The sequence below is a fragment of the Podarcis raffonei genome, chromosome 13, assembly GCF_027172205.1.
Source record: "Podarcis raffonei isolate rPodRaf1 chromosome 13, rPodRaf1.pri, whole genome shotgun sequence".
NCBI lineage: Eukaryota > Metazoa > Chordata > Lepidosauria > Squamata > Lacertidae > Podarcis > Podarcis raffonei.
Window position 1 is genome coordinate 8,550,691 of NC_070614.1, and position 26,278 is coordinate 8,576,968.

At 46.0% G+C, this 26,278-nt stretch overlaps 1 protein-coding gene across 1 annotated transcript; it reads right to left on the reverse strand.

Moving 5' to 3' along the window:
• Positions 1 to 8,560: 8,560 nt before the first annotated feature.
• LOC128400798 (UDP-glucuronosyltransferase 2A2-like) lies at positions 8,561 to 25,779 on the reverse strand. Its single transcript, XM_053363345.1, has 6 exons — positions 24,879 to 25,779; positions 17,379 to 17,527; positions 15,429 to 15,560; positions 14,368 to 14,455; positions 11,754 to 11,973; positions 8,561 to 9,316 (listed from the first exon to the last, which is right to left on the reverse strand). The coding sequence occupies exons 1-6, from the start codon at positions 25,636 to 25,638 to the stop codon at positions 9,037 to 9,039; spliced, it is 1,629 nt and encodes a 542-aa protein (XP_053219320.1). The 5' UTR covers positions 25,639 to 25,779; the 3' UTR covers positions 8,561 to 9,036.
• Positions 25,780 to 26,278: the final 499 nt, after the last annotated feature.

The window sequence follows — 26,278 nt, forward strand, 5'->3', positions numbered from 1 at the left end:
TCCACCCAAAATTATAACTTGTGATGAGGATTTGTCACAAAATGGCTATTATCCCTGTAAAATGTGTTGGAAGATTTTGTTTATAAGGACTACTTCCCTTCCAGGAAGGCGGCAATTGCGGTTCATCACAACTCCTCGGAGAACAGGGGGCGGCCTCTTTGTCTTTTGTGCCTGGCCATTTGCCTTAGGTTCAGCCAGTCACAGGGGAGGACAGGATAGCCCGCTAAATTCTAAATTTAAATTAGCCAATGGTAGCGTGGGTGTGTTGTAGGGCTTCAGTGGCAGAAGGAAGGAACCCAGCTGCCCAGAGTGGATAATAATGGGCTTGACTCCAGTCCATCGCTGTGTTATTGGGAGCCAGTAGCGCAGTCAGAAACCCACCTTACAAATTGGAATTGCCCTTGAAGTAAGTGGGCAGTGTATATTGAGCACCTTGATGTGAGATAATCAGACGCCATATTTGGAGGCCAGGAAGAATTTTGCCTTGGGACATGGGTGGCGCTGTGGGTTAAACCACAGAGCCTAGGACTTGCTGATCAGAAGGTCGGCGGTTCGAATCCCCACTATGGGGTGAGCTCCCGTTGCTCGGTCCCTGCTCCTGCCAACCTAGCAGTTCGAAAGCACGTCAAAGTGCAAGTAGATAAATTCTCTGGCGGGAAGGTAAAGGGTGTTTCTGTGTGCTGCTCTGGTTCGCCAAAAGCGGCTTAGTCATGCTGGCCACATGACCCGGAAGCTGTACGCCGGCTCCCTCGGCCAACAAAACGAGATGAGCGCCGCAACCCCAGAGTCAGCCACAATTGGACCTAACGGTGAGGGGTCCCTTTACCTTTACCTTTAAGAATTTTGCCTGCAGACAAATTGACCCCATTTGGAGGTTTTGCCTTCCTCATAGCAATTGCCACAACTCTCAGCGGATGATGCATTAGGATGAATCCTGAGTCCAGTTGTTTTCAACCAGTGCTCCCTGGCACCCTGGGGTGCCTTGAATAATGATCGGGGTGTCATGGGCAGGGCCGTCTTTAGCAGATGCGGCGCCAGGGTGCAAATATCGGCTCAGCTCCCCCAAATTACCACGGATAGTAGGGGATGTGAAGCTGCGCACTGCCAGCCATGGGGGGGGGGTGCAAGCCGCTGTGGCTTGGGAGGGAAACTGTGTGCCCACCAGCCATATAGTGTGTGTGTGTGTGTGTGTGTGTGTGTGTGTGTGTGTGTGTGTGTGTATGTGTGTGTGTGTGTGTGTGTGTGTGTGTATATATATATATATATATATATATATATGGTTTTTTTTAACATATCATTTTCGACAGTAATTAAACATACTTTTACATCTTATTCAAATTTTTTTACTTCCATCAATCCCGTCTGAAAATTTTCCAATCTAATCTCTCAGTATGCATTTCTTATCTTCCCGATTACATTTCAAACTCATAACCAAAATCTCTATCTTTTTCCACTTTGTAACACTTTGTATGTTTCTCCTTACAAAACTTCTTGTAGTCCTACTAGCGTAATTTGTTGATTACAGTTGCTCTTCAAATAATTCATATACTTCTTCCAATCTTCTGTAAATCTCTGGTTCCGCAGGCTTCAAATCCTTCCTGTCATTTTGATGGTATATTACACTAGTGAAATTAGCTAAAATGTATAAGACAAATAATAAATGTTGGAAATGTAAAGAAAAAGAAGGAACATTTTATCATATGTGGTGGGAATGTAAAAAAGTAAAGAACTTCTGGGAAATGATATATAATGAGATGAAAAAAATGTTGAAATATACATTTTTAAAAAAAAAAACCAGAAGCATTTTTACTTGGTATTATAGGACATTAATAGGCAAGATGTTAAATTGTTTTATATGCAACAACTGCGACAAGAGTATCGTTAGCCCAGAAATGGAAACAAGAAGAAATTCCGACGAAAGAAGAATGGCAGACGAAATTAATGGGCTGTGCAGAATTGGACAAAATGACCCGCCAGCCATATAGTTAGCGGGGCGCAGCCTCCCTCCTAAGCCTCAACAGGGATCGCTCTCCTCCTGTGGGGGCTTGGGAAGTAAGCTGCCTGCACACCAGCCTTATAGTTGGCGGGGAGCAGCTGATGGGTGTGCTGACGGGAAGCAGCTCCCCCACTCGCTGGGGCACCCCTGAGAGGCCGGCTCCCTGGTGCAACTAACCACTAAGCCGTATGGGAAAGATGGCTCTGGTCATGAGCAACACTGGCCTCTGTCCCTGTTTTCTTCCCTCCCTCCTCTGATGCCTTTTTGTGTCTCTGCCTCCAAAAGGCTTGCACAGCTGTTGGTTGCAGCAGCCCTGGCTACAACTCCGCAGGCGAGTGGTCTGGTCAGGGGGCACTGGTTGCCAGGAGCTAAGGCAGCCTCAGAGTAGGCAGGCAAGTGGGCGAGGAAGCCCAGCCAGCCAGTCTGCCAGCCCTTGCTGTTGGGAATGGACAGACAAGTGGGAGGCCAGCAGGTGCTGTGCCGGCCTTTCTTGTGCTTGCTGTGTGCAAGGCCTGCCTGGGAGCTGAGTGCCCGGTGCTGAAGGGGAGCCTTTCTACCTGGCAGCCCTGGCAGCGCCCACTGCTGCCTCCTAAGGTAAGGTGTTGGCCTCATGTTCACCTTTGGCCAGTCTTGGTTGGGTCACTAAGGCTGGACCATCCTCTTGCCAGGCCCCTGGTGGGCAGTGTCAGGAGGCACCTCTCTTGGGGATGGGGGGCAGTTCAGAGATCAGGGGCAGCAGCTGCCCAGAGGACTCCCAAGGAGAGGAGAGGAGGCTGAGGGAACACTCCACAAGGGAGGGTGTTCGAAAAAGGGTGAGAGCTCTGCAGGCATGGGGTGACAAAACTGGGCTTCACAGCCCCACAGGGGTGCCACAGAAAGAATGTAACTGGCCAAGGGAGCCGTGGACTCAAAACGGTTGAAAACCTCTGCCATAGTCTATTACCGGGGTTTGAGATGGATCAAGTGCGAGATCTCAGGGTACTCTGGTAAAGAGGTCTGGGTGGAATATTCTATCCAGAAGCCCAGTTGGAGAGCGAAAGAGCCATTGTTGTTTAGTCGTTTAGTCGTGTCCGACTTTTTGTGACTCCATGGACCAGAGCACGCCAGGCACTTCTGTCTTCCACTGCCTCCCGCAGTTTGGTCAGACTCATGTTTGTAGCTTCGAGAACACTGTCCAACCATCTTGTCCTCTGTCGTCCCCTTCTTGTGCCCTCCATCTGAAGCATATGTAACCTCCATCTTTCCCAACATCAGGGTCTTTTCCAGGGAGCCTTCTCTTCTCATGAGGTGGCCAAAGTATTGGAGTCTCAGCTTCACGATCTGTCCTTCCAGTGAGCACTCAGGGCTGATTTCCTTCAGAATGGAGAGGTTTGATCTTCTTGCAGTCCATGGGACTCTCAAGAGTCTCCTCCAGCACCATAATTCAAAAGCATCAATTCTTCGGCGATCTGCCTTCTTTATGGTCCAGCTCTCACTTCCATATATCACTACTGGGAAAACCATAGCTTTAAGAGCCATAGAGTTTCCCAATGGCCACCTGGAAATCAACTTGGTTGACGTATGTCTTGAGGTGACCCTTAAACTGGGCACAACCCTGTTCAGCCTTCAGGCAGGAGACTGGACTCAGGATGCATACCCATTGCCTAAGCCAAGGCCTACTGACACCTGTAACCAATAAAGTTGTGGCTATCTTCAATTCCAGAACTTCATTGGGTCCGCTTACTCTTGTTTCTCAGCCCCCCAGGGCTCACTGTGCAATGGCCCACAAGAGTTAAGGAAGGGTCTTCACAAAATGGCTCCTCAAAAACTGCCTGGTTCTTGCCTCTAGCAATGTCAAACAGAGGTGTAAGCCTGCCCGCCCGAAGGGGGTCTTTGATTTTGGAAGCTGGGTCACCATCGAGTCCCTAGAGCAACGTAAATTGCCCAACATGCATTCCATGACAGGTAATTTTATACTGGGCAATGACTGTCCATGCATTTTAGAGAGAGCAAACCCAGAGAGTGCTCAGAGACTGAGAGACATATAATAAGTGGATGGTTGCAGGGAGAGGAAAATGGAAGGAAGCTGGTGGTGGCAAAAACATCTAGGCAAACAGAAAAGGCCAATTCATAAGAGATGGGGACACTTTCTCAAAAAGTAACTTTTCATTTCTCTGCTCCCCATTCCTATACCAGTCAAAATATATTTCTTCACCCAGATTAAGGATGCTCGGTCCCTGCTCCTGCCAACCTAGCAGTTCGAAAGCACGTCAAAGTGCAAGTAGATAAATAGGTACCGCTCTGGCGGGAAGGTAAACAGCGTTTCCGTGCGCTGCTCTGGTTCACCAGAAGCGGCTTAGTCATGCTGGCCACGTGACCCGGAAGCTGTACGCCGGCTCTCTCGGCCAATAAAGCAAGATGAGCGCCGCAACCCCAGAGTCGGCCATGACTGGACCTAATGGTCAGGGTTCCCTTTACCTTTTTATCATCTCTTTCCCCCAAATAACTGTGGGCATTTCCTAAATAACTCCCCCATTCTTCTCAAGGCACCTCTGTTCTTTTTGCTTCCTCTCTGCCTTTTACGTTTCTCCAAATTCCCCATCCTTCCCCCCCCCCTTCTTATGTGTGTTCCCCCCCCCCTTCCCATACCTTTCTCTGCTAATTCTTATTTTCTGTTTCCTCTTTCCCATTCTTCAATTCAGTTACGAGAAGTTTCAGAGGGAACAGGGTGCTTTCTGCTTGCGCCACACCCAGGGGGAAAGTTCGAAATAAACCCTGAGGGATCGAATGTGCTCAAATGTGTGCAACGGTAGTTGGGGAGTCAAAAGTTAGTAAGTGTAAGGGTCACCAGCTTCCAAAGGTCAACCTTGAGTGACCTTTTATGTTAGTGATGAGAGTGTGGGCCGTAGCAGTTGAAGCCCACTGGGGCACAATTGAGCTTGATACTAGAACAGTCAATTTCCATTTGCAGCAGGGAGTGGCAATCTCAGCTAGCTCCGCCTCTGCCAAGAATTCTGGAAGAACGAAACAATACTGGCAATTACAGACTGGCAGATACTCATGTTAGAATATTTACAACTAGCAAAACTGATGGGAAGAGTTAGAGGAGTATTGAACCAGAAAATATTTGGAGAATTGAGAATATTTAAGGATTGTACCAACCACACCATATTAGCAGAACTTGAGTGATCCTTGTAAGCACAACAAATACCGTCTGTGGAGTAGACGGCAACAATACAGTGGTACCTCGGGTTAAGTACTTAATTCGTTCCGGAGGTCCGTACTTAACCTGAAACTGTTCTTAACCTGAAGCACCACTTTAGCTAATGGGGCCTCCTGCTGCTGCCGTGCCGCTGGAGCCCGATTTCTGTTCTCATCCTGAAGCAAAGTTCTTAACCTGAAGCGCTATTTCTGGGTTAGTGGAGTCTGTAACCTGAAGCGCATGTAACCTGAAGCATATGTAACCCGAAGTACCACTGTATTAAAGAATATAAAACTGTGCGGGGGGAAACGACGACAATATAAACAGTACAATGAGGATGATTGGAAGACTCGTTTTGTCAGAAGTCTTTTTTATTTAAATGTTTAATTAAGTATTAATTAGGAAGATTAAGGCTTTTTTTATGTACGTAAATTTGCTTTTTCTTCTTTCTTTTCTCTGTATTTTCTTTTTTTAATTGTTTTTTCTTTAATTTTCATTTTGTAGTATGAGATTGGTTGCTTTTAAAAAGTGGGAGCTGGTATTCTGAGGAAACCGAATGCTGCACCCAGGACCATTTATTCCCGTCCTGGAGAAGTGAAGCATATCTGCAGCCTTGTCAAGAAATGAAAATGCAAAGTGTAAGTCATCTTAAGAATTGCAAAGTCACTTCCGACCTCGGGAGGAGGTGGTGTTGTGGGCTCACGCCCCCAACACTCGTGCGGAGGCTGGCTCCCAGCCCCACGCGATCAGGCGAATCCTCTGCCGCGTCATTCCCCTGGCCAGCCAATCAGCTGGCTCAGGGGGTGTGGCTTGCCACATTTAAGGCAAGCGCGGCAGAGGAGCGTCCTCTTTGCCACCGATCAGCTGGGGAATTTCCCACCCACCCACCCTTCAAGGTTTCTCCTTTGACCTTGCTATGGACCTTGGTGGGTCGCCATTAAGGAGCCTGATAGGAATTTTCCCACTCTGGAAGAATGGCAGATGAAACTGATTGACTGTATGGGATTGGCAGAAATGACTGGCAGAATCCGTGACCAGGGAGAAGAGTCGGCAGAAGAAGATTGGAAAATATTTAAGGACTACTTACAGAAATATTGTAAAATTAAGGAATGTTGAATGATGCTGGATTGAAATTGAGTGGTTTCTAGCTGTAATGGTATAAAGGAATATGAAAAAAATGATTGGATAGAAAACAAGGTGTTATTATAAGCTGTAATGCTTTAAGTTAAGGATTAGCTGAACAAATAATTTGAAATGGAATACAAGAAGGGGAGGTATGAGGAGGTCAGAGAAATATGTTATTGAAAATTATGTATTATGAACTATATGTCTTTTTAATTTTTTTGTTTGTTTTTTGTTTGCATAAAAAATTGAAAACTTTAATAAATATCTTTTTTTTAAAAAAAGGAATTTTCCCACTTGGCAAATTGGCACCAGCCATTTGGTTTTTTCGCCTACCTCGTAGCAAATTGTCACAACTTACCTGGTTTGGCGGTTAGGCATTGGTCGGGGTATTGTTATGTAGATGAATGGGGGGAGGAGCACCGTCACCTCCCCCGGTTTACTGAAGGGTAGTCCGGTAAAGGATTCCTGGGGGCGTGGCCCCGTCTGAAGCCTATGGAGGCCAGAGCCCAAGGCACGCCCCCGAGCGGTGACCCCGGGGGAGTGCCTAGTTGATGTGCATCAGCAGGGCTCCCCCTGCTGGTGTTAACCCTTCCCGGCCTCTCAGCTAGACAGACTGAAGCCAGATAGTCGATTAGGACCAATGCCTAAGCCAATACCGCTCATCACCTGTAACCAATAAAGTTGTGGCCAATTTTAGCCCATTAACCTTAATTATTGTGTCTTGTGTCTTTATTTCCACTGGGGGGAGGGGGAACTCACCACGCAATGTTTATACCTTCAGAATAAAGAATAAACGTGTAAGTACGATAGTTTTAAGGTAAAACGTTTAAGTACAGAAATAATGTAGTTTCAAATATGCAGTGATATAGTATAAAGGTACATAAAATACCAGTACACAGCAATTATTTTGTACAAGTCTCAATACACTTTAGAATGTATATACTTTATTATATTTATGATCTATGGTATTGAAGAACCTGATTTATTTTGACATATTATTTGATATTACCAGCTGAAGAAGGCGTTTACTCCGAAACAGGGCCCTGTCCTGGTCACCACTACTGAGTCGTACATCTGATTCACACTCCGGATACTCCTTTTCGGCCCTATTTGATTCTTTATTCTTTATTCTGATTCTATATAATATGGACTCCTTTTGACTGCCATTGGGACTTGTACAAAATAATTGCTGTGTACTGGTATTTTATGTACCTTTATACTATATCACTGCATATTTGAAACTACATTATTTCTGTACTTAAACGTTTTACCTTAAAACTATCGTACTTACACGTTGTGTTTAAATTTACTATTAGCTTCAAACTGTTATTCTTAGCAGAATATACACGTTTTTCTTTTCAACTCTCGAGTAGGAATTATTCCTTATATTGAAACTTGTGGCCTGAGCTCTTGGTATATTCTTTTTAGCGTATTTCCAACAAGAACTCCAATTTCTTTAATGTTTATACCTTCAGCAGATGCAGAATTGGACACTGAGGCAGCCATTGCCTCCTCCTTTTTGAGATCACTTTGGAAGGTACTAGCTGTACTGAAGACAATCATGCACATGGAACTTAAGCATTTAGTTTTGCATTTTTTTATTCCATTAATGTGTAATGTTTCATTATGCTTTTATATTTGTTGGAAGCTACACAGAGTGGCTGGGGCAACCGAGTCAGAAGGGTGGGGTACAATTATTATTATTATTATTATTATTATTATTATTATTATTATTATTATTTACTACAAGCAGACTCAGGTGTGCCTGATGTCCCATGGATCATATCCATTGTGCATGTATTACAATAGCATCAAGCGACAAATTTCCACAAAAGACCTTGACTGCTGTTTTTCAGAAACTTGTTCTCCCTTTCACAAAGGACAATGTGACATAATTTTCAAGTGAGTAACTGTTTTAGGGCAATGATCAGGGCTGGATTTAGGGTTGATGAGGCCCTAAGCTCCTGTAGGTAATGGGGCCCTTTATATGTCCAGCTGTCCTTTGCCAACAACAAATTGTCACTGTTTTTTGTGTTGAATATATATGGTAATTTATGGACCTAATAGGTATCTAAAGCCATTTGGACGTAACAAAATGCATATTTTTTCAAAGTAATTGTTGAACTGAAATACCATTAAGAAGTATATCAATAGTGAAAAGGGACGCGGGTGGCGCTGTGGGTTAAACCTGTGGGTTAAACGCTGTGCCTGCCCCTCCAATGCTGCTGCAAGGGAATTCCGGCAAAGGAATCCAGGGGCTCGCCATGCTCTTGTCTGAACCCCTGGCAAGGGGCTAGGGCCACGCAAGAGCCCCTGGGAGCATTTCGGGAGAGGTGAGAGCCTGGCGCCCAGCTCTGTTCTCTCCCCAAAAATGTTTACCCTTACTGACTTCTGCAGGCTTGCGGTTTTCAGTTCTGTTCCTACCTCTAAGTGGGAACAGATAGTCGCTAACCAATGCCTAAGCAACCACTCACATACTGTAATTCAATAATGTCGTGGCCAAAATTATGCCAAAAACCGAAACAAAAATGATGTGTGAACGTGTTTTTATTCAGGGGTGTCTTGGGGGTCCTCGACACGCAAAGGTTGGTTCATTGTACATTCAATTCTGTTTAAAGTTGTTGCAAATGATCACAGCTTTTGTAAGTAGATTTCATGAAGGGGCTTCAGCACATCAAGTCTGAGCGTACCAAATAATGCAAGTGAAACAATGATGGCTGAGTCCCGGGAGAAGCTACTCTGTTTTTGTTTTCCTAAGGACCCTGCCACATTTCCGACAACAAAATAAACAGCTTTTAACAGCAATAAATGTGAAGAGTGCCATGCAACTGATCAAGAAGATGAAGACGTCCAGGGAGTGATACTGGTACCAGGTCAAGTGATGCGCAGCTACTCTCAAGTGCTTGGCACCTTTGTGGCGCATGACAAACTCAATCCAAAAGACAGCCTGGTCCAGTGGCTTTATCGGTTGGTCGTGGTAGATCTGCGACAGTCTCATTGCATTTTCCTTATACCTGGAGGATTGGATAAAGAAGGGGAGGGGGAAAGAGAGAAAAGGAAGGACAAATTGGAATAGGGCCCAAACTCACGTTTCCATTGCAGTTTAGCAGGTGTTACAAGTCGCGTTTGTGGTATCATGGATGCAGAGCTCGGAGCCCAAGGAAGAAGGAAAGGAACTTAAGAGTGTTGAAGAACCCCAGTAGAGTCCTCATGAAACTCTACTGTGGAGAAAGTGGAATTGACACCCCATGAAATGTCTGGTCCTATATGGGATTGCTTTAAAAATTATCTGACAAAATATGGTTCCAATAACAACACTGGGCTGTGCCTAGACTAACTTCACAGATATAAGGGAATTTTCTTTTTTAATAATGGAATACGGATTACTTAAATGTAAAAGAAACATGGAAACCGCAAAGAGATAGAGGGAAGTCAATTAACATATAAGGGACTCGATCCAGTTGAGTGGAATAGAAAGAATGTGACGGTAAAGAAAAGAAAAGATGGAATATGAAGGTAATGTCTTTCTAGGAATTTTGGATATAGAATATTCAAACTATGGTTTGTACTCTTTAAATAATTTTGTGTATTTGACAAATATCTTTTTCTTTTTTAATTTTTCTTTTTATTTTCCTATTTTCTTTTATGTATTGTTTCTTTTGGTATATGTGGGAGTAAGGATTAATTTATTTTCTTCTTTTGTAAATTTTAAAAATGCAATAAAGATTGATAATAAAAACAATAGGAAATGAACAACAAAGGGAAAGAAATAAATGTCTGAACCTGGGAAGAGGTTCAGTGGTCTGTGGTTAGATCTGGTTTGCAAAGAGAGGCTGAGTGGGTTTGCAGAGGAGCACCCACCTCCGTGGTATTGGACACCCCTAGCCCAACACCCCCCAATGTGGAGCAGCCTCTGGCCTCTCTTCCTATCGGTGAAGGGCGTCCCTCACCTGGAGAGGCAGCTGAAAGGAAAGATGATGCTGAGCCAGCCCTGACTTTGCCTCCATTTTTATGGACGCAGAGATGCCAGCACCAGTACAAAAATTCTACAGAGAGTCAACCCATTCGACAGAGTGCCTTTTTGCTTTCCAAGTCTTGAGACTCCAGCCACTTGCCTCCCCCTCTTCAAAAGGAAGGTGCAGGAGGTGTGTTGCTTCTTGGGTCAATGTCTTAGGCTTGTGTCTCCTCCCTCTGGTGTACCTTGTAATCTGTAGTTTACCTTATGTACCAATCTGATTTGAGCATTAAAGCCTTTGCACATTTGAGTTCTTCATCCAACAGTGAAGGCAGACCCTCCAAGTGTCCCTATTTTCCTGAGACAGCGCCAGATTTGCAGAAGCCTTCCCAGTTTCTGATTTGATCCTGGAATGTCCCACTTTTCCTTTAAAAAGGTAAAGGACCCCAGAGAGTTAGGTCTAGTCGCGAATGACTCTGGGGTTGCGGCGCTCATCTCACTTTACTGGTCGAGGGAGCTGACGTTTGTCCACAGACAGTTTTTCCAGGTCATGTGGCCAGCATGACTAAGCTGCTTCTGGCGAAACCAGAGCAGTGCATGGAAACACTGTTTACCTTCCCACCGGAGCGGTACCTATTTATCTACTTGCACTTTGATGTGCTTTGCAACTGCTAGGTTGACAGGAGCTGGGACCGAGCAATGGGAGCTCTCCCCGTCACAAGGATTCGAACCACTGACCTTCCAACTTGCAAGCCCTAGGCTCAGTGGTTTAGACCTTAAAGGTAAAGGTAAAGGGACCCCTGACCATTAGGTCCAGTCGTGACCGACTCTGAGGTTGTGGCACTCATCTCGCTTTATTGGCCGAGGGAGCCAGCGTACAGCTTCTGTGTCATGTGGCCAGCATGACTAAGCCGCTTCTGGCAAACCAGAGCTGCGCACAGAAACACCGTTTACCTTCCCACCAGAGCGGTACCTATTTATCTACTTGCACTTTGATGTGCTTTCGAACTTCTAGGTTGGCAGGAGAAGGGACCGAGCAACGGGAGCTCACCCCGTCACGGGGTTTCGAACCGCCGACCTTCTGATCGGCAAGTCCTAGGCTCTGTGGTTTAACCCACAGCACCACCCACATCCCTCCAGTTTAGACCTTAAAAGGTCCCTATTTTCATTGGAGAATTGTTGGAGGGTATGGAGTTATGCAACCCCCGAGCCAAGGAGATAAGTAACTATACAACCTTTAGAAGAAATCTGAAGGCAGCTCTGTTTAGGGAAGTTTTTAAATGTTCAATGTTTTATTATTATTTTTATATGTTGCAAGCTGCCTAGCGTGGCTGGGGTAACCCAGTCAGATGGGCGGAGTAACAATTAAAAAAACTAGTATGACATCATTCACTCAAAATCCAAAGTGACTTAGTGCAAAGGGGCTTTGAGATTTGGGAGAGAGGTTTTCTTTTTAAAATTGCTTGACATTTTAAATGGGAGGGTTGACCACTCACGTGGGATTGTGAATCACAGCCTTCACAGCTTCCAACAAATCTTCTGCTTTCATTGTTTGAAGGTCTAGTTCCACAGCCATCCCCTTTGCCTTCATGTGTACAATATTGTCGTGCTGGTCAGAAAAGAAAGGAATCCCCACTATGGGAACACCATGGTAAATGGCTTCATAAATCCCATTGATCCCACCATGTGCTATGAAGGCTTTGGTCTTGGGGTGTCCTGGAGGAGGAAGATGAGAATCTGTTGACTATGGGATGGTAAAGGCAGGTTATTAAAGCTGCTAGAATTCAAAACTGACCCTGTCCAAGCACATAACAGCTTCATAGAATCATAGAGTTGGAAGAGACCACAAGGGCCATCGAGTCCAACCCCCTGCCAAGCAGGAAACACCATCAGAGCACTCCTGACATATGGTTGTCAAGCCTCTGCTTAAAGACCTCCAAAGAAGGAGACTCCACCACACTCCTCGGCAGCAAATTCCACTGTCGAACAGCTCTTACTGTCAGGAAGTTCTTCCGAATGTTTAGGTGGAATCTTCTTTCTTGTAGTTTGGATCCATTGCTCCGTGTCCGCTTCTCTGGAGCAGCAGAAAACAACCTTTCTCCCTCCTCTATGTGACATCCTTTTATATATTTGAACATGGCTATCATATCACCCCTTAACCTCCTCTTCTCCAGGCTAAACATGCCCAGCTCCCTTAGCCGTTCCTCATAAGGCATCGTTTCCAGGCCTTTGACCATTTTGGCTGCCCTCCTCTGGACACGTTCCAGTTTGTCAGTGTCCTTCTTGAACTGTGGTGCCCAGAACTGGACACAGTACTCCAGGTGAGGTCTGACCAGAGCAGAATACAGTGGCACTATTACTTCCCTTGATCTAGATGCTATACTCCTATTGATGCAGCCCAGAATTGCATTGGCTTTTTTAGCTGCCGCGTCACACTTCGTAAAACAGAGAGAATTTGTAGTTCCAGATCTCCTGAATAGCTGAAAACACAAAGCACCAAATATTTGAGCTCGGCTAGCTTGCTCAGGTTTGGGCCAAGATTTGAAAAACAGCACTGTCTGAGGGCTTGGTTTTCCTTGGGATGGACCCAGGTATTTTCCCTGCCTCTTTCCCCTTTCTGCCAAGGATCCCAAGAAGTTACACCTGTGAGAAACAGGCATGAGAAACAGCTGCTGGATGAGGGGTAATAACTTGATCCAACTGGGGATGGCAGAAGAAATATGATAACCACCTTTGAAGGTGACCCGGAAACTGCAATTAATCCAGAATGCCGCAGCTAGACTGGTGACAGGGAGTGGCCGCCAGGACCACCTAACACTGGTCCTGAGAGATCTGCATTGGCTCCCAGTACGTTTCTGAGCACAATTCAAAGTGTTGGTGCTGACCTTTAAAGCCCTAAACGGCCTCGGTCCTGTATACCTGAAGGAGCATCTCCACCTCCATCCTTCTGCCCAGACACTGAGATCCAGCGCCGAGGGCCTTCTGGCGGTTCCCTCATTGCGAGAAGTGAGGTTACAGGGAACCAGACAGAGGGCCTTCTCGGTAGTGGCACCCACCCTGTGGAACACCCTCCCTTCAGATGTGAAGGAAATAAGCAGCTATCCTATCTTTAAAAGACATCTGAAGGCAGCCCTGTTCAGGGAAGTTTTTAATATTTAATGCTGTACTGTTTTTAACACTTGATTGGGAACCGCCCAGAGTGGCTGGGGAAATTAATTAATAATAATAGCAGGGACAGCCTGCATCTCACCTGGTGCTGAGGCAGGCGGTGGGATGCATGCCTCTTTGTGGACAATGGTCTGATTCTACTCTTGGAGGGGGGGGGAGCTCAGTCAAAGAGCTTGTGCCAATTGCTTGCCTCGGACAAGGAGTGGGGTCACAGCAGCAAGCAGGAAGTGGGAAGGGAATGTGCCAAAGCCTAGAAATTGCATCCTTGCCCACTTCAAAAAAACAAAAACAAACAAGTCTTCAGTTGGGATTCTCCTCACCCAAGTGTTTCCAAGTACAGCAGGGGTCAACAAGGTTTACCTTACCTGGGATGGTTCACTCCAGCGGAGATCCCTTCGTGGGCTGGATTGCCTGCCCACCCGCGATTTCTGGCACCCGTGTCTGCACAGACATAATTTCTGGCATCTACGTCTGTGCAGACGCAATTTCTGGCACTACAAAAGCGAGTCCCCGCGCAGCACTGTGCCGGTTTAGCGCAGTTGCACGGGGACTCACTGAGTGGGCGGCTTGGTTCAGGGGTGGCTTGTGGGCCAGTTAAACGACCCCCATGGGCCTTAGGTGGCCAACCCCTGGGCTACAGCATGTGTGCGCTCACCATTTTCCAGTTTGCATCTTCCCCTCTTCCCTGCCCAACACACACATTGCCAATTCTGAGATCATTTTTTACAATGATCCAAGCTCAGCAATTAAAACAGAATACAAGGGGCAGGGTGAAGCTACTGATTAGGAATGGAATAAACGAAGGGGAAGGTGTTCATTGCTACTATCTAGGGCTGTCATGACATGAGTGAGGAAAGTGAGGCTGGAGGAGAGATATTTCCTAGGAATTGGCAGAACACTGCAATGAAGCCATAACTGCAACAAGCATGAGGTCTCTCTCACCAAGAAGATCATTTTGTGGTATCCAGTCATAAATCCTGGTGTTTTCGCCTAAGGTTTCTGGCCGTTTCCCTTTGTGGCGCCAAAGAACCTGGATTTGGAGGGGAAATGGAAAGACTGTTCTCTGTAGCTCAGGTTGCAAGGAAAACTGGGATGACCCCCCCCCCAGGCATTCTACTCATCTTGCTTGGCTTTCAATCAGCACCACGTTGATCTGTAGGCTTCTCCAATAACTTGAGCTGTCCTTCTGCTTTCTAATATGGATCATCAACACTGGCTGCTTAGCCACTTTCCTTAGTGACAGTGTAATAATACGGTGGTACCTTGGGTTACATACGCTTCAGGTTACATACACTTCAGGTTACAGACTCCGCTAACCCAGAAATAGTGCTTCAGGATGAGAACAGAAATCGTGCTCCAGCGGCGCAACAGCAGCAGCAGGAGGCCCCATTAGCTAAAGTGATGCTTCAGGTTAAGAACAATTTCAGCTTAAGAACGGACCTCCGGAACGAAATAAGTGCTTAACCCGAGATACCACTGTAATGCACCATATTTCTGTACCACATCTGTGTCCCTGATATATAGTAGCCTAGTAGACAACTGAACAATACGGCTTTTATATATTAAGAAAATATATAAGCTACATTTAAACAATCAAGTATGTTGACTTCAGGCTATGTTGGACTCTTCTGACTCCATATCCCCCCAGCACTGAGAATTCATAATGTATGAGTAAATCTGAAAAAAAGATTCAAACTAAAAGTTATCCAGAGCTAATTGCATCTGCTCCTCAAAGCAGACCTTAGGGAGCCATTTTCTCCTCTCTGAATTATTTTGCATTATTCTACATCTCATAACAAGTATTAGGCTAGGAGTAGCCTCAACGTCTAAGCCTGCTCTAATTTATTTAAGTAGGAGTAGATTTCAAGAAAAGCAAGTCTTTAAAATGTCTGTTGTAAAAGCATGCAATTTCACAGCCAGGTTAAGGAAATCAGGGAAGCATTTTCACAAGTCCACTATACAAGTGAATTGTTATTTTCTAACTAAATGACATGAACACTGACCTTCTGTGGAAGTTGGCTGAGTGCCGATGCAACCATGTTACTCTTTTCATCTGTTAAGTTTGGGAAAAAAGTGCCCAGAGAAAACACCACAATGCCGTGTTCCCCTGAACTCTGGACAAATTCTTCCATTTCCTGTCAAAAGATTAAAAGCATTCTTTATAAACCAACAAACCACCTTCCTCCATGTCTTTGCCATGTGAACCTGCTGCGTGAATTAGAAATGTTAATGTTAACACTTCAAGTTGTGCTGGCCTCTGAGTGAGAAGGTGGTATTTAAGGTCCAGTTTCCAAACTGTGTTTCCAGAATCTTAGAAGGAGGTTTCAGTGCCCTTTTGGACTGAGGAGTCACAGGTTGTGTGCTCAGTCAGTCCGGTTTCTCTGTGCTATCAGAAAAAGCAGAGCTGTGCTCCGGGAAATGTTCCAGGAATGTATGTCCCTTCTAGAGAAATCTGAAATGATGTCCCTGGATTGACACGCAGACAATAATATTCCCCCCCTCAATTAATTAAATTTGATTACTGCCCTTCATCCATAGATCTCAGGTTGGTTCGCATCATAAAAAACAACAACACAAAACACATAATAGAAACAAGAACAAAAAAATCCAATAACCGCCCTGCTCCCACAAACACATTTTAAAGGGTATTGGATGTTAATCATGTTGGGATTTCATTCCTGCGTTGCTGGATGTGTGATTGCTTTCATCACATGTCTGTGTTGACATTCCATACTATTGGAGTCATGAGAATGGAAGTTCAGTTACACTGTTTTGTTATGTGTGTAGTACTATTGCTTTTAGTCTGTTCTGTCTCGGAGGAGGAGAAGGAGAGAGGAGCCATGTTTTCTTTGTTCTGTAACACTTGTATATAATAAATTAGCTTCGATTCCACACCTCAAATGCCTAGCTTCTGCTTGGACTCTGCAATCGGATTGTGTGCATATATCTTCGGATATGTGTCACAGAAGCACTTCAGAAAGAAGAGTGATGAATCATCCCGAGGGTTGCTTGTGGGGGAGAGCGCAGCTGCCTGGCATTTTCCAAGTTGGTTCAAGAAGCCCAGTGTGGTTTAACATACCAACAAATCAATCAAAGGCCTGGTTGAAGAGGAATTTTTTGCCTGGCACCTAAACGTGAATAATGAAGATGCCAGACAAACTTCCCTTGATCTATCCCTCCCTCATTCTGCCACTCAGAATGTCATACCAGACGTCAACCCTTGATAAGACTGCCTGCGTCTTCAGATTTGAATGCTACGATGCTGCCAATCATCTTAGAGTCAGGGTTGCTCTTTATTTAGAGCAAGATTAGGAAATCAATCCATACCTCCTCCACGTATAATAAAAAGTTCCTAAGACAGCATCTTAAAAAGCAGACATCACCTTGCCGACAAAGGTCCATGTTGTTAAGCTATGCTTATGTATGGAAGTGAGAGCGGGACCATAAAGAAGGCTGATGGCCGAAGAATTGATGCTTTTGAATTATGGTGCTGGAGGAAACTCTTGAGAGTCCCATGGACTGCAAGAAGATCAAACCTCTCCATTCTGAAGGAAATCAGCCCTGAGTGCTCACTGGAAGGACAGATCCTGAAGCTGAGGCTCCAATGCTTTGGCCACTTCATGAGAAGAAAAGACTCCCTGGAAAAGACCCTGATGTTGGGAAAGATGGAGGCCACAAAGAGAAGGGGACGACAGAGGACGAGATGGTTGGACAGTGTTCTTGAAGCTACCAACATGAGTTTGACCAAACTGCGGGAGGCAGTGGAGTGCCTGGAGTGCTCTGGTCCATGGGGTCATGAAGAGTCGGACACGACTAAACGACTAAACAACAACAACAGGTTGTCCTTGCCACTTCTTTATCGTGCCACCACACACCCTCCCCTTTCCCGAAGGTGCTTTGAAGAAGATCCAGGCATAGTTACCAAGCAGGCAAAGGGCAAAGGAGAGAATTACCTCTGGCAAAGGCTTGGCTGGCTTCAAGTGCAGACCCCCCACAAATTGAAAATTTGGTAGGAAAGGCCGCGGAAATTCGAAGTCCCAGTAGGTGCGGACCAACCAGATCTCTGCTTTCCCCATCACTTCACATAATGTTGTGGGTCTCCCTGTTGAACGAGGGAAAGGGAGTGAGTTTAAATGCAGCTTGTATTTTCTTTACAGATATGAGGGCTTTAGCAACCTTGTTTGCCAAAATACAGGAAGCTGGATTCCACATTACGTTTTAACTATATACTGTACACCTGAAAAAAGAAGAAAAGAAATATGAACAGCAACTGGGGACTGAGTCTGCAGAAATATGTGTTATGCTACACATTTGTTAGGAAGCCAGAAATGGCTATGGCTCCTTCAGAGATATTCTTTCAGTGCCAAATCCATATTTTCTCTTCTATAGTATTTAGAATAATCCTTTCCTCTGAAGCCAGAATTGGTAGCTGAATGTGCATCAGTACCAGTCTTGGTCTCCCCAATTTGATGTTCTTCAGGTGCTGGCTGGGGCATATGGAAGTTTTAGGCTGAAACGCTCCATTCGACTGAATTTTTCAATTTGCGATTTATTTTTAAAAGTTACTGCAAAGAAATTACCAGCATTTCAGTGCATATTTTATTCTAACACACACATTTTTGTGTGGCAGCTGCCCTATTGTGTGTTGTTGTTGTTTTGCAACTTCCTCTATTATAATACATTTTCATAAAGTCTCTTCACTGACGTATGCATTCTCATGCCTGCTTCATTTAATGTCTCATACTTTCTTTTGTATTGGTTACTTTCTAGTTAGTTGCTTATGGGATGCGGGTGGCGCTGTGGGTTAAACCACAGAGCCTAGGACTTGCCGATCAGAAGGTTGGCGGTTCGAATCCCCACGACGGGGTGAGCTCCCATTGCTTGGTCCCTGCTCCTGCCAACCTAGCAGTTCGAAAGCACGTCAAAGTGCAAGTAGATATATAGGTACCGCTCCGGTGGGAAGGTAAACGGCATTTCCGTGCGCTGCTCTGGTTCGCCAGAAGTGGCTTAGTCATGCTGGCCACTTGACCCGGAAGCTGTACGCCGGCTCCCTTGGCCAATAAAGAGAGATGAGCGCCGCAACCCCAGAGTCAGTCACGACTGGACCAAATGGTATGGGGTCTCTTTACCTTTACCTTTAATTTCTTTTGTATGGGTTATGTTCTAGTTAGTTGCTTATAGCAAATCCCTAATAAAAAGAGTTTAAAAAAGACAGAAGTTCTTCAAGATCAATTCAAGGAGAGTTGCCCAGAAGGGAGAGCAATTTGGTGGAGCAAGAAGGGAGCAAGGCAGGTGAGATCTGCTCCTCCCCTTACAGGTGGTCAAGTTTGGTAGTATCTATTTCCAGCTGACCGTGGCTCTACACAGCCTCAGGATGAGGCCTTTCCAATCCTGCTACTAGGAGGTCCTTTCTAACTGGTCATGCCAAGGACTGAAGTTGTGAAGGGAGAGGGGAACGGTTAATCATTAATATTATCTACACATAGTAAATTCCGGCACTCTGCTAGGATGGCTACACAAGCTCAAACTCAAAAATGCAGTTATTTGCAAAGCCTAAATCAGACAGGTCAGGAGGCCGTTTCCTGTCTAACCAGCTATCTGAAACTGCTGATGCTAGCTACAGGTCAGAAGGTCGTTTCCTGCCTAGCCAAAAACTGCTGTCAACTAAAAACCACTAGCAAGATGTTTCCTGCTTTGCTTCTGCTTTAAGTAATGCAAGATAAGAAGAGATACGAAGGGAATGCTTAGCTAGCAAAAGAAAGACACGTGTACAAGAAGGTGGGAGGGGGTGCTTACTGAGCAGAGAAAATGCTTAACCAGCAGAGGAAGTGCTTAGCTAGCAGCCTTAGCCAGCAAATATTGATATGCCCTAAAAGGGAATGAGTTGAAAACTTGCCAAGCTGATTGGGGAAGTTTTGGGGGGAGGTATGGGAGGAGGGTGAATGCTTTCAGGTATAAAAATGCTTGCTGAACATGGTAACAACACAGTCAGATTTCAGAAACTATATTCTGCTGACTGTCTCTGTGCACAGATTTGCAATAAAACTCTTTTCTCCAAAGAAGAAACTTTCCTGGAATTTTTTATTCTCTTCTCGGTCCTGGGGACGCGGGTAAGCAATTCTCTGGCAAAGTAAAGGGCCTAAGCCTACAGCTTGGTGCGTTGGCCGGGAAATCTGCCCCACCCCAGGGGGGCCGGGAAGAGCCAGGCTCGACCAGGTGAACAGCTCGGACCGGAGTTTGCAGGCTTCAGCGCGCACCCTACTGATTCGTGGGGGAAGCCGGCCACACCGCTCCTGAGTAGGGACCTCGGTCGAGGGAGGAAAGAGGACTGGCCAGGAGGGAATCCGCAGCGGAAAACGGTAAGCCCAAGGGAAAGGGCGTGGGCCCCAAGGAAAAGGGGGGCGAGGTCTGATCAAGCCTCACCTGGTTGTGCAGAGGGCCGCCAGGAAGGGAACTGGCCGATTGCAGTAGTTTGCCGCCAGTAAGGTTGGGTAAAAGGGAAACAGAGGGGAAATTGTATTGGTGTGTTTTGTGTGTTGCATGTTGAAATTATAATGGTGTGATTTGTATGTTATATGTTGCATGTCGGATACCCCAGTGACTGAATTGTTGTCAAGTGTGGGTCGGGGCCTAGCGTTCCCCTTGGCCGAGCGATTGCAGGGTTGTGCATTTTCTGCCAGGGCGACCTCGGCAGGTCACAATCTGTAGTGCGTGGAGTGTGAAAGAATTTACAGCCCATTAGGTGCGGGGTATCTGAAAAAAAAAAAAAATGGGGTCTGGGGCAAGCTAACGTAGTCCTCTGAAATGTTTTTTAACCAACTGGAAAGCAGCTACGAAGCATGATGATTGGGTTCAAATTGAGAAGAGAGAGGATGAGGGCATTATGTGAGGTTGATTGGCCCACCCAAGGAACTAATTGGCCCTTGGAGGGCAGATTTAATTTGCAACTAATCAACCCACTATATCAAAATATCTTGAAGGTCCACACAGACCAGATCCCTTATATTTCTACCTGGAAAATCAATGTAGAAAAGAATCCACCGTGGCTGAAAGCCTGCCGAGGCGACGCCCCACAAAATACAATTTGTGCAGTCCAACCGGCAGGGAAGTCAGAAAAGCCCCCGGTGATACCAGAGCCAGAAGGAGAAGAGGGGGAAGTCATTAAACCGCCGCCACCCTATGCTCCACCAACTGCCCCTCTAGCGAATCCCCCAGGCCCAGGGCCCCAGGACTAGGGAGGAGCCGGCCCTCAGCCTGAACCCTCCAAGGTTGATGAATTAGAGAGCAAAGAGGAAGAGGATGATGAGGAGTTTATGAAGGGACTAATTGAGTTAGCAAAGAAAGGAAAAATGTGGACACAGTATCAGACATTGAGATTGCAACAGTATGTACAACCCTATGCGAAAGAAGTGGATGTTAGTTCCCATTTGTTGGCAGCAGCAGGATGTTTCCCAACACAAGGGAAGTAATGGCAGAAGGAATGGATAGAAGCAGCAACCAGTGCGTCCCTCTATAAGTCCCATAAGGCACAGAAAAAGGGTGGGACTGCAATGATGCCTCTATGCAGAGTGTATGACCCACCAGCCCCCCAGGACAGGGTGGGGAAGCACCACCATGCACTTATACAGTCCAACATGTGCCTTTTTCAAGTGCTGATGTGTGCAATTGGAGAAATTAGAACCCTACCTTTGAGGAGAACCCAGATGATATTGCCAACGCCCCATTATAAAGGCTGCCTTTGTAGCTCAGGCAGCGTCCAATATTCGCCAAAAGAAAAAATCCAGAAGCATGAGGGGTGCATCGGCCATGGGCTGGAATAGATGTTGAAGTTAGCTCAAACCACTTACAATCAGAGAGATGAGGAAGCCCAGAGGAAGAAAAAAAAAAAAGGAGAAGTATCAAACAAGGAAGTTGACGGCATTACAGGCTACCACACCCACCCCTCAGGAAAGAGGAAGTGCCCGGGGAGGAGGGCGAAGCCGTCTTGGAAGGAATCAGTGCGCCATCTGCCGACAGGAAGGGCACTGGAAGAGAGAATGCCCTATTCTATTATTAGGAAGAGATTTGTTGGTAAAGTTGCAAGCCCAAATTACTTTTAAGCCATCGGGAGAAGCCACATTGTCCACTATGTCACTTGGGGAACTGGTTGTGGAGGCACCCCTGAGGGAGTACTGGCGCCTCATGATAATAAAAGAAGAGGAGGGACCCATCCCCGCCAGTATTCTGGAACAAGTGAACCCCCCAGGAATGGCAAAGAATATCCCACCAATAATCGTGAAGCCCAAGCCATTTGTCAATCCTGTTGCAGTAAATAAGTATCCCATCCCACGAAGGGCGACTGAAGGAGTGTAGGTGCATCTAGAGCGACTGCTCCAACATAGGATCTTGAGGCAATGCCAATCACAGTGGAACACCCTTTTGTTACCAGTGAAGAAAGGAAGCAGGCTATTATCCTGATACCAGAGCCAAAGAACTGCAGAGAACTCCGTGGCTTTCTGGGGTCTGCAGGATTTTGTAGGATATGGATATTTAATTACAGCATCATTGCCAAGCCTCTACATGAGTCAACCAGAGGAACTGAGAGAGACCCCTTTGTTTGAAACACAGAACAACAGCAAGCCTTCGTGGATTTGAAGAGGGCACTACAGCAAGCCCCAGCGCTTGGCATCCCAAACCCTGAGAAACCCTTTATTCTATTCGTGGATGAGGACCAAGGGACGGGGAAAGGGGTTTTGTGCCAAAAATTGGGAAGCTGGCAACAGCCAGTGACATGAAGGGTACCTGAGCGCCTGACGCCTACAGAACAAGGCTTACCGCCATGCATGAGAGCAGTTGTGGCAGTAGCCACCCTACTGAACAAAGCAGACAAATTTACTTTTGGCCAAGACACTGTTTGTGTGACCCCGCATGCAGTCCCAGCTCTGCTTGACCTCCAGAGGAAATCAGGTGGCCCACCCACAAGCCTTATTGGACCTCCTGGATGCAGTATGGGAACCTGAGGCAGTAGCAGTGGCACACTGTTATGGACACACAAGACTGGACCAGGAGAAGTGGTCAGAGGAAATTGACTGGCAGACAGAGTGGCCAAGGAAGCAGCCCGGGAACCAGCCCCCAGCGTCAGTTATTGGAGCACTGGTCCCTGGAAGGATCTTGAACACCGCTGATAAGCCAATATACACCAAAAGGAGAGGGACACTGCAGATGCCCAGGGGCTGACTATGTCCAAAGAAGGATGGTACCTTACTCATGATGACAGAATATGGATTCCAGAGTCCCTTTCTCGGCAGATTATTCAGAGATACCATGAGTCCACCCACATGGGACCAGATGCCACAACCAGACAGCTGAAGCAGTGCTTCTATATAGCCCACCTTTATCAACTGGCAGCCCAGATCTCCAGGAAATGCCTGCTGTGTCTAAAGAATAATCCTAGAACCGGACCCTTGGCTCCCCCGGGGATTCAGCATAGTGGAACTGCACCCATGGAAGACCTTGTTGTGGATTTCACTGAATTGCCCCGCTGTGGACCATACCGCTACCTGTTCGTGGCGACCTGCACGTATACAGAATGGGTTGAAGCCTGGCCCACCAGAACTGAAAAGGCATTTGAAGTAACCAGGTGCCTGCTTAGGGAGATCATTCCCCGCTATGGGCTACCTAGGTCAATAGGATCTGACAATGGACCAGCTTTTGTCCACTCAGTTTTGCAATAACCCCCCCCCATGCTAGTCAAAATGTGCAGTTTAATAATTATGTGCAGTAATTCTCCCGAGATTTTCTCTCTGTCTTAACAGGTGGACCCAGGCCCATTGCTGTTAAAGTTGCTGACCTCACCCCTTGGGTCCACCACACTTAAGTGAAGAAGGCTATTTTAGATTGGACAGTTACACCAAATCCTGATGATCCTCTGAAGCTAACCATCTCCAGAAGAGCGCCAGACGACTGGACAAGTGGATGGGAGGGACGCCCGCGGGCAGCGTCCCCAACGTAGAGACTTTTTTTTTTCCCAGCAAATTCTGAGGCACCGCCAGGACTTTTGATATTGGGGCCAGAACTCTTTGATATGGTCACTCCGTGTGTCAGGCCTCTGCAAGGGTGGATATATATTCCTGTGGGTATATGTTAATATATGTAGAGGGAGAAGCCCCTTTCGGATACAGTATGTTGGGAGGAAATCATGAGAGTATTAAGCATCCACAAGGACAGGTGGGAAAATTGGTTAAGATAATAGGCTCCTCCTCAGAGAGGTGGGACACAACCTCCCAAAAAGCAAGGCAGCTGATAGAGCACGAGTATCAGTGGGCCCTTCAGCAATAAAATAGATATGTCCTAGATAATATTTCAGTCACCATCAACCACATGGAAACAATGATAGCTGAAAACCCGCTGAAAGCCACAGGGAGTGATGCATGGGGTTGGTTGTATTCCTGGCTCCCTGATGGCAGTTGGCTCAGGAATGTTATAGTATTATTGGCAGGACCGCTATTAATCCTTTTGCTTCTTTGCCTCTGTATCCCCTGCTTATTGCAATGCTTGCAGCAAATGATGCAAAGACTCCTGTCACGGAAGCTAGGACCCACAGTCATCGCTGTGATGAGGGAGTATAGGCCCATACCCCAGAACGAACCTAAGTATTAGGTTGTTCAGAAGAAGAGGAGGGAGTGAAGGGAGAGGGGAACGGTTAATCATTAATATTATCTACACATAGTAAATTCCGGCACTCTGCTAGGATGGCTACACAAGCTCAAACTCAAAAATGCAGTTATTTGCAAAGCCTAAATCAGACAGGTCAGGAGGCCGTTTCCTGTCTAACCAGCTATCTGAAACTGCTGATGCTAGCTACAGGTCAGAAGGTCGTTTCCTGCCTAGCCAAAAACTGCTGTCAACTAAAAACCACTAGCAAGATGTTTCCTGCTTTGCTTCTGCTTTAAGTAATGCAAGATAAGAAGAGATACGAAGGGAATGCTTAGCTAGCAAAAGAAAGACACGTGTACAAGAAGGTGGGAGGGGGTGCTTACTGAGCAGAGAAAATGCTTAACCAGCAGAGGAAGTGCTTAGCTAGCAGCCTTAGCCAGCAAATATTGATATGCCCTAAAAGGGAATGAGTTGAAAACTTGCCAAGCTGATTGGGGAAGTTTTGGGGGGAGGTATGGGAGGAGGGTGAATGCTTTCAGGTATAAAAATGCTTGCTGAACATGGTAACAACACAGTCAGATTTCAGAAACTATATTCTGCTGACTGTCTCTGTGCACAGATTTGCAATAAAACTCTTTTCTCCAAAGAAGAAACTTTCCTGGAATTTTTTATTCTCTTCTCGGTCCTGGGGACGCGGGTAAGCAATTCTCTGGCAAAGTAAAGGGCCTAAGCCTACAGTTGGAATCCTTGGCCTCTTTACAGCATCTACTCTACCAAAATAATAATACTTTGGGAAGAAGAAACAAAAACAAGCTTACCTAAAACCTGACTGTAATAAGAATCCCACGCTCCAAACCAAGTCTGGAAAACATGGTCTTGCAGATGGTAAGATATTACATTTTTCACCCTTTCTCCAAATGACATTCTGTCTGTGAGCTCAGACAAAACAGCCGGAACATATGAAGGAGGGGAAGGCATCTTCGCACAGTGTCTTTCTATGGTTGAGGCTGGCATATACCTCAAGGTGTACATAAATGGGATGCCCAATTTCAAGGCAATCAGGTCGCCACCGAACACCACAGGGTCTGAAAGAAGCACATCATATTTGCTGTTTGCCAGGCGGGCCATGAGTTCCTTATTGGCCAGAACCGCTTCGGATATGTCCTTCTGTAAGTCAACCAATTTCCCCACCGCTTTCCCCAGCTCTTTGTAAAACCTGTAGAAGGTCAGGGTGGTTGGCCTGTTGTTCACCCATGCCCATATGGCGTTCGAGAAAATGGAATCGACCTCATCCTTTCCATAGGACACTGGAAATACCTCAAACTTAGCCGCTGATATATCATCACTGGGTTTGATTAAGAGTGTTGATGTTGGAACTAGAATGCTGACGTTGTGACCTCTGTGTAGCAGTTCTTGAATGATGACCTTAACATTTAGCCAGTGACTGGCTTCTGCTGGCCAAATAAGCACATTCCCACAGGAAATGTTTCCTATTAAGGCAACCTGAAGTATTAGCAGCTGAATCACAACCACTGTTGCTGAGGCAGAGGACGCAAGACGCTTTTCTGAGGCAGCCATATTTCTTCTTCTATCACTCCACAACAGAGGAAAATTATTCAGCGTTTTGTTTGTGTGAGAAACCTCCTGTCCCAAGTTTTCCTTTCACAGAAGACTTTTTACCAAGTGTGTTGAGTCAGGCTTTTTTTAACTCTCCAAGCAAGCAGAACGCTGTCACTGAATATTTCTGAAATGAAAAGACAAATGGCACAGCTTTCCTCCGTCACTATTTCCGACAAAAATCATAACCTGCCCATACCATTTCAGATCCAGTCAAGGTTAGCTCTTCTTACAAACCCACCCAAACCTTCTCATTGTGTTAATATGTGGTGAACTATATTTCTTCTTCAGTTTCTTATTGAAGAAAGACTTCCGCTTTTACCACAGCTGCAACAGTGTGAGCTCCGATCGCAGTAAGCAAGTCGGGGCGTACAGCGGTACTGTGAGGGGCAACGTTTGGCTAAACAACCCCTGAAAAGGTTTGGAAGGAAGCTCAAGCCAAAGGAACGTCGGCAGTGTCTTTTTGGAGTCCCGGCACCCCTCGCCAAAAGGGGGGGAAAGGCTGAGGTGGGGGAAGGAATGCAGGCACAGAGAAGAATATCAAACAGAAAAGCCTCACATCACTGAAGCAGCTCAACATAAAAAAAAACTAAGATCATGG

Bases quoted from the DNA above. Each gene is read 5' to 3' on its own strand.
- LOC128400798 (XM_053363345.1), bottom strand. From the start codon at position 25,638: ATGGCTGCCTCAGAAAAGCGTCTTGCGTCCTCTGCCTCAGCAACAGTG. The intron at 15,561-17,378 runs GTAATTCTCTCC...ATCTTTTGACAG, and splicing joins CAGCCAAGCCTTTGCCAGAG to GAAATGGAAGAATTTGTCCA. The intron at 9,317-11,753 runs GTGAGTGGTCAA...CCAATCCTCCAG, and splicing joins GCTGTGATTCACAATCCCAC to GTATAAGGAAAATGCAATGA.